At 42.0% G+C, this 12,435-nt stretch overlaps 1 protein-coding gene and 1 long non-coding RNA gene across 2 annotated transcripts in view; one reads left to right on the top strand and one right to left on the bottom strand.

The window, feature by feature from the left end:
* Positions 1-3,564: 3,564 nt before the first annotated feature.
* LOC138972779 (uncharacterized) lies at positions 3,565-5,009 on the bottom strand. Its single transcript, XR_011457750.1, has 3 exons — positions 4,702-5,009; positions 4,118-4,213; positions 3,565-3,658 (listed from the first exon to the last, which is right to left on the bottom strand). It is a non-coding gene; the product is annotated as an uncharacterized lncRNA (long non-coding RNA).
* Positions 5,010-10,146: 5,137 nt separating this feature from the next.
* LOC138972777 (neurogenic locus notch homolog protein 1-like) overlaps positions 10,147-12,435 on the top strand; it is a 107,383-nt gene continuing 105,094 nt past the window's right edge. Inside the window, exon 1 of the mRNA XM_070345450.1 lies at positions 10,147-10,363. Within this exon, the coding sequence (XP_070201551.1) occupies positions 10,243-10,363 (121 nt within the window). The 5' untranslated portion in view covers positions 10,147-10,242. The remainder of the gene's footprint in view (positions 10,364-12,435) is intronic.

Here is a 12,435-nt window from a genome sequence, read left to right as displayed (position 1 = left end):
TTTACTGGGCTTTTTGTTTGTTGTGTAAACTGTATATATGCAGGAGTGAATTTTGATTAAACAACATCGCGCGCACGTGTTCCCATACTTTTCTGTTCCCAATGCCACTTGACAGAATAGGGTCTTATCCAATGATCCTGGGCGAGGCATGTCACAACACCCAAATGCCTTGTTTCGGAAGGCTACACGTTTGACCGTGCGTGAGCTCACGGATAGTCTGAAAGTTGAGATTCCATCCACCACAGCTAACTTTGCTGGCGTCTACTCGTGTCATATTGTCCCACCAAACGGAGCAACATTCGAGACCTGTGAACTCATTGTGAAAGGTAGAATCACACTAGATACATTGGCCCAACAGATACATTGGCCCAACAGTTACATTGGCCCAACAGTAACATATCAGATAAGGCTGCATACATGCGTCCTATCGGACAGGAAACAAACTGATTGTTTACTATCCAAATACTTCCGTTCTCAAACACATTTTACAGATTCATTGTGGGTTTTTTAGTTTTGTTTTCTCCAAACAGGCATTACATTTCAGCCCAGATAATGTCCCCAAAACCTGGCACACTTTTTACCATTAAAGTAGCGTACACCAAATAGTGTAGGTGTGTCTACTCTTGAGGTGCACAACTTATAGCTGTTGTGCTTTAGGAAAAGACAAACAACACGCATAAACAAAACTACGAGGGCGGGGATGTAGCTCAGTCAGGGCGGGGATGTAGCTCAGTCAGGGCGGGGATGTAGCTCAGTCAGGGCGGGGATGTAGCTCAGTCAGGGCGGGGATGTAGCTCAGTCAGGGCGGGGATGTAGCTCAGTCAGGGCGGGGATGTAGCTCAGTCAGGGCAGGGATGTAGCTCAGTCAGGGCAGGGATGTAGCTCAGTCGGTAGCGCGCTGGATTTGTATCCAGTTGGCCGCTGTCAGCGTGAGTTCGTCCCCACGTTCGGCGAGAGATTTAGTTCTCAGAGTCAACTTTGTGTGCAGACTCTCCTCGGTGTCCGAACACCCCCCGTGTGTACACGCAAGCACAAGACCAATTGCGCACGAAAAAGATCCTGTAATCCATGTCAGAGTTCGGTGGGTTATAGAAACACGAAAATACCCAGCATGCTTCCTCTGAAAGCGGCGTATGGCTGCCTAAATGGCGGGGTAAAAACGGTCATACACATAAAGCCGTGGGAGTTTCAGCCCATGAACGAACAAACAAACAAAACTACACACACAGCCACGAACAAGGAGATTCACATTACAAGGATATATAATTATGTATGCGGTAACAAACCCGTTATGATCCACTTCTTGTAATTTTGCTTACCTTTTCCATATAAGTATGTTGCTCACAATCACATTCCATACGTTAAGGAAACATATGTGTGCTTTTAATGCAGAGGGGATGCCGGAAGTTCGCGGCCCTGCAACAGAATCTTGCCAAGACGGTTTGCCCACTATACTGAAAGGTATACTGCAAATAATGATTTTACTTTAGGATAGTTTACATGTGAACATGTATAGTTGTTCAATATCTCAAAGTTACATCGATTGGAATTGCGTTATTCACCTAACAATTTGAGACTTGAAGGGAACCTGATTTCCTGCATTCCCTTCTCCTTCTCTAAATGCGACCACTTCCAAATAATGTTGCAAGAAAGCAAAGAATGGAGAATGAAACAAGAAATACGTGTTGTGCGTGTGTCTGTGTGTGTACATAGTGTATATATGTATAGGTTACAACACGAGTGGTTTTTTATATGGCTTGTATTTCAGTCAAGACCCAGCGGATGAATATCATCGGGAGACACGAGCCTTTGGCGAGTGGCTCTCGATTGATATTCCCGCTGGGTCTTGACTGAAATACAAGCCATATAAAAAACCACGAGTGTTGTAATCTGTATATCCCATTCTACCATCAAACACAAAGTGTAGACTACTAGCGGCACTGTTGCGATCTGTGGAGCGTGAAACAGTGTTTTCAGCGAGACTTGGCCTTTTTGCAACCTTAAACTAAGTGACCGTCGCTGAAAAAATAAAACGAATGAGTGCATCTATAAGTACGCGGTAACACTACTTTCAGACCGTTTAAAAGCTTTAAGTAAAGGTTCATAAGTTGCAAGAAAGTAATGAAGTCGTATAGAAATCCATTTAGTTGAAGCGCACAATTCTTTTGCGTTTCAGGTCGGCGGAACGGGGAAACCGGTTTGGCCCCCATTTGGCTTACTCGACTCGATTCAGAATCGATTCCACGTTGTTTTTTTCGAACGCATTATTATACAATTAGTCTTATTGACAGAGAAGCAAATTTTAGGGAACACATATGTAGATTTAACCATTTGCTCCCTATTTGAAATGTATCTACATGTTTTGCGAGTGTGTTTGCATGAACCTAAACTGGTATGGGTGCGAGGAAAACAGGACCCAAGTCTGTCACCGCCGCTTGATTGCATTTTGAAAGAATATGACTGGATTACGGAAAAATACACACATGTTAAGTTCTTAGATACCTTCATCGCCAATGTGGACTTACTGCAGAGCCAGGCAAAAGAGTAGACTTGCTCGCAAAACACGTGAAACAGCTGATGATAGCGAAGCCCAACCGTGCCAGGTAAGGACGGTCTGACAGATTCTCAAAAGTCGTCTGCTAACGAAGCAAGGGGAGGGTACTCGTGTTTTTGTTTTGGTTCGCTAGCATCTGGTTATCTTGTAAGTTGAATGTTCGTTTTTTCCCACCTGTATTGCTTTCATAATGAAAGAAACGTTTGCTTATTGCATCTCATACATCAGATCAGTTCTGAGATTCATTTTTGCGTGCAACTGATATGGTTTTCTGAGCCGTGCAATACGATTTTGGAACTTCATACAAATGTGTCACATTGTTCGGCGCGAGGTCAAAGGTCGGGAGCAAAGTAGTTCTTCGCCCAAATCGGAATCTGCACTATCATATATTTTTTTGAGTCCATGATGTATTTATTGAGCTATAAAAATACAACATATATACCCATACTGAAGTAACAGAGACAAAGAAGGGAGGTCATGGGATATATATATATATATATATATTTGTGTCTGTGTGTGTGTGTGTGTATGTATGTGTGTGTGTGTCAGTGTGTGTGTGGGTGTGTGTGTGGGTGTATGTGTGTGGGTATATATATATATGTGTGTGTATGTGTGTGTGTGTGTGTCTGTGTGTGTGTATGCGTGTGTGTGTGTGTCTGTATGTGTGTATGCGTGTGTGTGTGTGTGTGTGTGTGTGTGTGTGTGTGTGTGTGTGTATGTGTACATGGGAAATGCAGTGCCATTGAAAACAAACACTTGCTTCATTTAAATATCAACAATTATACAACATAAGAGGCACTAGAAAAGTTGCACATGAAAATAAATGTTGCTCTTGCTGATGGAAAAAGAGCAGGGGGAGAGGGTCGATGTTGCTTGCACTTGCAGATAATTATGCACTAACATCCAGCTGTGTTTCTGGGTGTACTGTAACCCTGTAATGTTTAAGCAGAAATGTTTGTGGATCACGTTATGCTTCTGCTTTTAGATCAGTTTGAGTATTTGCAATATTACCTGGATCATTGCGGCATCCTCTTGATCACATCACATTTGAGACTTTGACCTATAGACTCCATGGGCAGACGCTGAAGTTATTACAAGGGCATTCTGAAAAATGACAATACAAATGCAGAGATGTAGAACTTTACATTACACTTACAGAAGCAACAACCAGAGAGCTGATTTATACAGGTAGAGAGAGAGAGAAAGAGAAGAAGATGTAAAAGAAAAAAGAGAGCATAGAAAGAGAGAGGGGGTGGGGGATGGGGCAAAGGGAGTGTGTAATGTGACATGAGGAAGGGGAAGAGCAATGGAAAATGAAACTCTCAGTACTTTTAATTTATATTAACAGTTATGGAACTATTTGAGCACTCCCCATAACCACAAACAAGGTACAGACGGCAACATATGTTGCACGGAAGGGTGGGGGTAGTTGGACTGGAGAGTGTTGTTATGGGTTTAGGGTGGTGCTGGGGCGGAGTGTGTATGTAACTTGATAATAATAAGCATGATCAGTTAGAGCTAACAACTATCTTGATCTTCACAGAAGATTTCACCAGCATGTACCTTTATTTTTGCCCTTGAGTTAGGTGGAAGACAATGTTGAGTGGTGAACGCAAGTTGTATTGATCACTGGGTCATCCTGCGGTCCGGGCCATTGATCTGCACATTGCACCAGCACAAACAAACACAATGTTATGATCTCAATCAGCCTGCATGGTCAATCATGAATCTAAGAACACAAACACTGTCCAGATCTAATTGAAAACGAGATCATCATCACTTGGGAAATTCAATGAAAATCTAGCAGTCAACGAAGCAGATAGATCTGTCCTTGCGATTGTTGTTGCAAGCAGATAAATGTGTGAACTTCCTTATCTCAACGTTTATCATTCAACATATTGATATTTTGCCTGATGGATGTTGTGCCGATGAGATAAACAAACAATCAAAATCAAAGTCATAAACTTTTGAAGAAAAAAATTTAACAAATTGAGCAGAAAGAATCTAGCTTACTGCTGTGCTGATTTCGACAAAATCAATGCGTTTACATGCCGAAGTCATTCCTGCTTTTATTCATATCATACTAGATGATCCTAATGCACAACAATACGAAAACGAGCTCAGCGAAATGAGTAACACTGCCTCACCTGCACTAACACAATGCTGCAGAAGCGAAGGTCGTCTACGACTGGAAATTTCGAAGTCGAACAGCGGCGTTTTTTCACTCTCAGCGGTTGTCTTGCTCGGAAAAGTGAAAAGCTTAACTTGAAATCGAACGGAAGTCACCATTCTACCTTTTCGTTCAAGCGTTGTTTTTATAAAATCTCAGAAAATGTAATTTTGACTTGGGTGATTTCGTCCGCCATTGAGATTCAGTTTTTCAATAATTTGTCTTCCTCCTTGGCAGAAGAGTCAAAGGTTCGGCCCGATCTTCAAGGTTTCCAAGACATGACTTGTAAACCACGAACCTAGTTCGCCGAACCCCCCAAACCTAGTTCAAAAACTCAGGTTCGTCTGGTTAAGAACCAAGACAAGTTCGCCGAACCAGTCTTGAGGTTTGCCGAACCCCACGAACCTAGTTCGCGAACCAAAGGTTCGTCTGGTTAAGAACAGCCTTTAGTAGAACGGTTCAATAGACTTTTATTGAACCTATAATGAAGGCATGAAATAACACTTGACAACTCTGGAATATAGGGACGCCATGCTCCCACGACGGTTGCCTGCGCGAGAGACACCACGTGACGGTGTGTCGATTTAACTATGGGATTACGTCATCACAGTTACGTCATCAGCTATGATGACATCATTTACATGACAGTCTGCACATTAGTTGACTTGGGAGATTGGACCAATCTCCACATTTACCCCACCATGCGCGGCCGGGATTCGAACCCACACCCAAGAGAACAGGTAGGGGAAAGTCCCCAAATACCGAACACTTAAGCAAATCTGCCATCATCTCAAAAACAACAGAAGACAGACCGTTTTTGAATGTGAATTTTAATAAAGTAATTGATCAGCAACATTCATACCACTTTTTGTGGACAGAAATCAACATAAAAGAAAGTTATCTTAATTTCATTTTTTTTAGAATATGTTCGGAATTACAACACCTGTTCCCTAACTCCGAACACAGAGGTTCAAAATCCGAACAGCAAAAACCAATGTTACTTTGACTGACAAACATCGCAAAAGTACTCTCTTTGGCTTTCTGTTGTTCCAGCGCAATCCACATGTACCCATTCTGAGCACATCAAACACTGAATCATGTCCTCACAGGTGCATTCTCGGCACAAAAAAACAGAACCAGCTAGCTTCCTGCTGATGACTGACGCTTGTTTTCTTGTTTCTAGCTTTCTGTTTCTCTGTGTTCTCTGTGTTTGGCTTTGATTTGCTTGTTTTCTTTGTTGGTTTTTGTTTTGCCTGCCACTCTTCAAGTTTACGTTTGTATGGACTTGACGTGATAAGTTCAGCTTCTGTTTTTCTGGATTTTCGTTTCGCCGCTAATTTCTGTTGTGAAACACTGGGATTGTGAGAAATCAGCGCCACTGAAACAGCTGACTCAAGGACGCAGTCATAGTGTCCTGCATTGTCCCCATGAGGTGGAGTAAACAGGGAGTGACTGCATGCGAGATGATAAACTAAGAGTAATACCTAATATACTGGACTCGCAGCGAAATATACAAACAAATGAGGTGAGTAAAGGAGAGTCACTGGTTGAGCCAAAGAGTCATCGTTGTATTTGAGAACGTTCCCAGACTCTGCATTGATGATGTGGATGGGCTGCTGCAACACCTCACTTGTAGCAGAAATGTCCATGTCTCCCACTGAAGCAGTTGAATGAGCCATGTGAAGAATCTTTTCTTCTAGGGAGAAAAAAGCGAAAGATGATGGCATGTCAAAGTTTATTGCAGCTGACACTTCGCGAAAGCCTTCAATGTTGCTGAGCATGTGACTGGTCATCTTTTGTCTTAGAGCATCAGCTTGGATCTGTTCTTGTATTTTCGTGTGACACTCTGAAGGTAACCCATTACCGTCCCTTTCTGCAGTTTGGAACGCAGGAGTGTTGCCGATGACAATGGATCTAAAAAAGCAGCGTCCATCGGGATTGGTTTGGATAACTGTTTTGTTTGGAAGTGCCAAAAATAGGCCTATGTCTTACCCGGAGCATGGGCTAGGTGGCTCAGAAAGTGGGTCTACTGGATGTCCAGTTCGCCCAGAGAGGGGTCTTGCTGGTTCAGAGGGGGGTCCTGCTTGTTCAGAGGGGGGTCCTACCTATTGGTTCAGAGGGGTGTTCTACAGGCTCAGCGGAGGGTCTTGGTGGTTCAGAGGGGGGTCCTGCTTGTTCAGAGGGGGGTCCTATTGGTTCAGAGGGGGGGGTTCTACAGGCTCAGCGGAGGGTCTTGGTGGTTCAGAGGGGGGTCCTGCTTCTTCAGATGAGTAACCTGCTGGCTCGGAGGATTTTTTGTCTTCATTGAAAATATGTTGAATTCCATTTCTGCTCGCTATTTCGTATGCAAGTGACATAACGTCTTTTCTGGTCAGGCCGAAAAACATCCTCTCACATTTAATGATATGGTCAACCAATTCTTTTTCTATTGCTGGGGGAAGAATGCACGGCCTCCCCAAATGTTTTGTATCACCCATGGCATGTTCGTATTTTCCATCAAGATGATCTTTAAGTGTTGTGGGTGGGATTCCTACGCTCTTGCAGCTGCTCGAAGTCCAAGCCTCTTGTCTATGACCATGTAGCCCTGCACAATATACCGGTACACCAAGTATTAACAACGCTCATCACTCTGTACTAACTAGATCTACTTCTGGCATACACATGCACAGAAAATAAAAAGAGAAGAGAAGAGAAGAGGAGAGAGAGAGAGAGAGAGAGAGAGAGAGAGAGAGAGAGAGAGAGAGAGAGAGAGAGAGAGAGAGAGAGAGAGAGAGAGAGAGAGAGAGAGAGAGAGAGAGAGAGAGAGAGAGAGAGAGTCAAAATCCGAACACACAAGTTCAAATACCGAACACTGTTCGGTATTTGAAACATGGAGTGTTCGGTAATTGAAATCTACCTAACTATTTTAAAACCACGGGGCGCTCAGGCAAGATCTAAGACGAATGCTTTCAAACAGACATATTTGGCAAGCAGATAGATCACACTGTTAATTTCAACCATAACTTTTCACAAAAAGCAACTCAAATTCATACTATGATCCTAGTCTGCTGTGGGTCGAAATAGCATTGAGAGTCATAAAATCATAAAATCACTCACCGTTTTTTTTTGCCGCCTTTATCCGCCATGATTTTTGGTGCAGGATAATCAGGGACGGTACTCTATCACCTCGTGCAGTCCAATTTGAGTAGTCACCTCTTGTTTTCGAGAAATCAGCTGTTCGGTATTAGGCACCGTTCGGTATTTGGGGACTTTCCCCTAGAGACCCTGTTACGTGTAACCAGAGACTATAGAGTATACATAGACGCTCCATACGGTGCTGAAAAGTGAGACCGAAAGCCCAGTGGCGCCACCCCGCGGAAACATGGAACCACCTACTTTCTCTTTCCACAGCAGTGGTGATATCGTGCTGCACAAGCATGGTCGCGCCAACGCGAAAACGCAGTGGGGCATGGTGTTCGGCCATCAATTGCTCAAACGCACATGCCAAAGGCTTGAGGATGTTCAAATTTCCCAAGGAAGAGAGTAGGTGAGGATTGTTTCTTCAATTTTTCTCTCGTTAAATGTTGGAAAATCAGTAAAAGTTGTAGCGTCGAACTGCGTGTAGATCTATTCAACCGGAACAGTGAAAACACACAATGTACACACTACAGCCTCAAACCAGTCCAAGCTGTGCCTGTTGGTACGAGTTTCACATGTATAAGATTTATTTTTCCTCTACTTTATCTCATTTCGGCATGCCAAGTCTGGAACTGATAGACTGATCTAGTGGCAATACGGTCGGTGATCGATTAGGGTAGACATAACCATCTCGTTTGATTGACACGGCCGTCGCGGAGTTATAGAGTAGATCTACAACGGCTTGCAGCTGCGAACGTTAGTATCATTTATCATGATTAATATTTTGATTGTAAATGACGGCGGGGTGAACATATATACAATGACATAATGACATTTGCACACAAATTAAATGAAATAAATCATAGTTCATACACGAACTAAGACATTACATTTCAAATAAAATATACCGTAGGCTTACATGAACTAAGACATAACAACACTACGTAGCCGAAATGCTGTGTACACATAAGCTGACAACTTTCGAACAATACCTTCATTCACAGATGCCAAAAGCATAGAAAACTTGTGTAAACTTGGGTTTCTATAAAACTTAGCAGGAATAAACTGGCATCGCAAATCACGAAGTGCGGGGCAACAAAGCACAAAATAAAACTCATCTTCTTTACTTTCCCTGGAAAAAAGGGGCATAACAACATATCCGCATCGTATCTCTTATATCGATTAACGTGCACAAATAGTTCTGTTATTCCACCTCGGAATCTTGCCATAATAAGAGAGAGAGAGAGAGAGAGAGAGAGAGAGAGAGAGAGAGAGAGAGAGAGAGAGAGAGAGAGAGAGAGGGCTTTCTGAACAAGAAAGAAGCAACTGAAAAGAAATAATAAAATCATCGATCGATCAAGATTCTTTAAAGTCAGCCGGTTTGGTCACAAGGATTACAGTTTTCCTTACATGATAACTTCTTAGCTCCGTGTAATTGACAACCCATTTCAGTTTCGATGTGCTGGGACGACACCAAATAGACTAAATGCCTTAGTTACCGATTTAACCGGGAACTATTTCGTTAAACGATTTATTCCTGACATATTTTCTCAGGCTTAACTGACCATGTATTCAGTGTATTTGTATTTGATTAAAACACACAAAAATAACGACGGTTAGGTCGTGAAAAGAGACTGACTTGAATCATGTTTGCATAACTACAGCGATCCAGCGAATATTGCCCAAGAAAATGTGATTTAATTTTAATCTATACCATTTCTGCGGTGTTTTTATGGTCATTTAAAAAGGATGTTCACAAACAAACATATTTTTTCATCCAGTTACTTTTTGCAGCACTGTCAGCCGGACAGAACAGACAGTATGTTAATATAACCGTGATATAAACACAGCCGACAGCAGCCGCGAAACGCGAGTTTCCTTGTGCGGCAGGGTGTGGCTCTTTTCCCGCGCTGGGCTGGCCGGTCTCAATTTCGCACCGCAGCGCAAAGAAGGATGACGCGTCTCTGTATACTCTATAGTCTCTGCTATAGAGTATACAGTCTGTATACTCTATAGTCTCTGGTGTAACCATTCAACTCAGAACTCAGAACTCAGAAAGTTTATTCTTTAGGCCAACTGACCCGTTACAACCAGTACATATACGTGTAACCATTCAATCAGGCAAGTAAACGGTCAACAGTCAAAACCTACGAATTATTTTTCAGTTTTGTTTCCAGATTTGTTGAACGCCAAACAGTTGATAACTGTTGACCAAGACTTTAAGAGATGGGTTCGTGTACACCGAGCCTTAATTGTTCTTTTACATTTTTTAAATTACGTCATTGTGCTTATGACACTGTTTGCGGTCACATCAGGCATTCCCTATTCAGAAGAGAAGTCAGTTTTTTTTCGTGCCTCCCGATACATTTTGTTGTGTGCTCTGTTTGATACAGCACTTAAAATGGGAACTGTCCTACGCCGTTTGCAAGACAAAAGATCAAATTGGAGAGGACTTCGGAGCAGGAAAGACTCAATGGAGAATAAAACAGGGATGTTTCTCGTGCTGATTTTCGCCACAGCTGGTAAGTTCAACTGCCTGGAAGGTGTGAGAATGTGAGGAAAACGAAGGGGGGATGGGGGATAAGACATTGCCGGTACAGGAAAGAGTCTTTTAGTTATGATATGTGCGGCTATATGAACGGCGTCGGTAGGTAGATCTACTCTGCAACAAATTATTCTAGACTGAAGGCTTTCCAATATTCAAGACTAAACATGTGTGTGCGTGTCTGTGTGTGTATTGGTGTGAGCGGGGAGGGGTGAGTGCGTGTGTGTGTGTGTGTGTGTGTGTGTGTATGTGTGTGTGTGTGTGTGTGTGTGTGTGTGTGTGTGTGAACGAGAGAGAGAGAGAGAGAGAGAGAGAGAGAGAGAGAGAGAGAGAGAGAGAGAGAGAGAGAGAGAGAGAGAGAGCTCAGAACTTTATTACATAAGGATAAAGGTTTTAGGCTTAGCCTAATCTTCCAACCTGTCCTTGGAACATACTACAGAGAATAATTGTAAACGAAAGCAAAGACTACGCACATACACACACACACACATCCACACACACACCCTCGTTTACACACACACGCACACACAAGCTCACACACACTTACACACACACACACACACACACACACACGCACATGCACACACACACACACACACACACACACACACACACATGCACACATATACACACACACATCGCTCGCTTACCTACACACATGCACATGCTATCATTTCATACCTAAAAGGAACAGTATCTAATCAAAGTATTAAACTAGTACAACATCAAAATAATGATCGAGTATAAACATAAACAAGTCGCGTAAGGCGAAAATAGAACATTTAGTCAAGTAGCTGTCGAACTCACAGAATGAAACTGAACGCAATGCCATTTTTCAGCAAGACCGTATACTCGTAGCATCGTCAGTCCACCGCTCATGGCAAAGGCAGTGAAATTGACAAGAAGAGCGGGGTAGTAGTTGCGCTAAGAAGGATAGCACGCTTTTCTGTACCTCTCTTTGTTTTAACTTTCTGAGCGTGTTTTTAATCCAAACATATCATATATATATGTTTTTGGAATCAGGAACCGACAAGGAATAAGATGAAAGTGTTTTTAAATTGATTTCGACAATTTAATTTTGATAATAATTTTTATATATTTAATTTTCAGAGCTTGTTTTTAATCGAAATATAACATATTTATATGTTTTTGGAATCAGAAAATGATGGAGAATAAGATAAACGTAAATTTGGATCGTTTTATAAATTTTTATTTTTTTTTTACAATTTTCAGATTTTTAATGACCAAAGTTATTAATTAATTTGTAAGCCACCAAGCTGAAATGCAATACCGAAGTCTGGGCTTCGTCGAAGATTACTTGACCAAAATTTCAACCAATTTGGTTGAAAAATGAGGGCGTGACAGTGCCGCCTCAACTTTCACGAAAAGCCGGATATGACGTCATCAAAGACATTTATCAAAAAAATGAAAAAAACGTTCGGGGATTTCATACCCAGAAACTCTCATGTCAAATTTCATAAAGATCGGTCCAGTAGTTTAGTCTGAATCGCTCTACACACACACACAGACAGACACACACACACATACACACTCACACACACACACACACACACACACACACACACACACACACACACACACGCACGCACATACACCACGACCCTCGTCTCGATTCCCCCCTCTACGTTAAAACATTTAGTCAAAACTTGACTAAATGTAAAAACAAAGCACTTAAGGCCAACCAAAAAAATTGTCTGTTTCTGGTCACCCGACGGACCCTAAATTTCGGCGCCGACCCTAAACTTTTTTCTTTTTTTTTTGTGGTAAAGGACAGGGTGAGAAAATGAACAACAAAAACGTGTGAAAACGAAAGTCGGCTGACGATTTGTAAATGTGTTGAGTGTCTTGTCTCTATGTATAGTGAATCCAGTCTCTTTGCGCGATTTTTAACGTTAGTTTTATTGGTCTACATTTGGGGTAACAAAAAAAAAAAAAAACCTAAAAAAAAAAAATCCCTACCGTATACTATACTGTACCTATTTTTTTTAGCCATGTTACCAGAAACAGACAATTTTTTTTTTTGGCCTA

This window comes from Littorina saxatilis, linkage group LG8, assembly GCF_037325665.1.
Source record: "Littorina saxatilis isolate snail1 linkage group LG8, US_GU_Lsax_2.0, whole genome shotgun sequence".
Taxonomy (NCBI): domain Eukaryota; kingdom Metazoa; phylum Mollusca; class Gastropoda; order Littorinimorpha; family Littorinidae; genus Littorina; species Littorina saxatilis.
The sequence above is the reverse complement of the archived record's forward strand: the minus strand, read 5'-3'. Positions and strand labels throughout refer to the sequence as shown.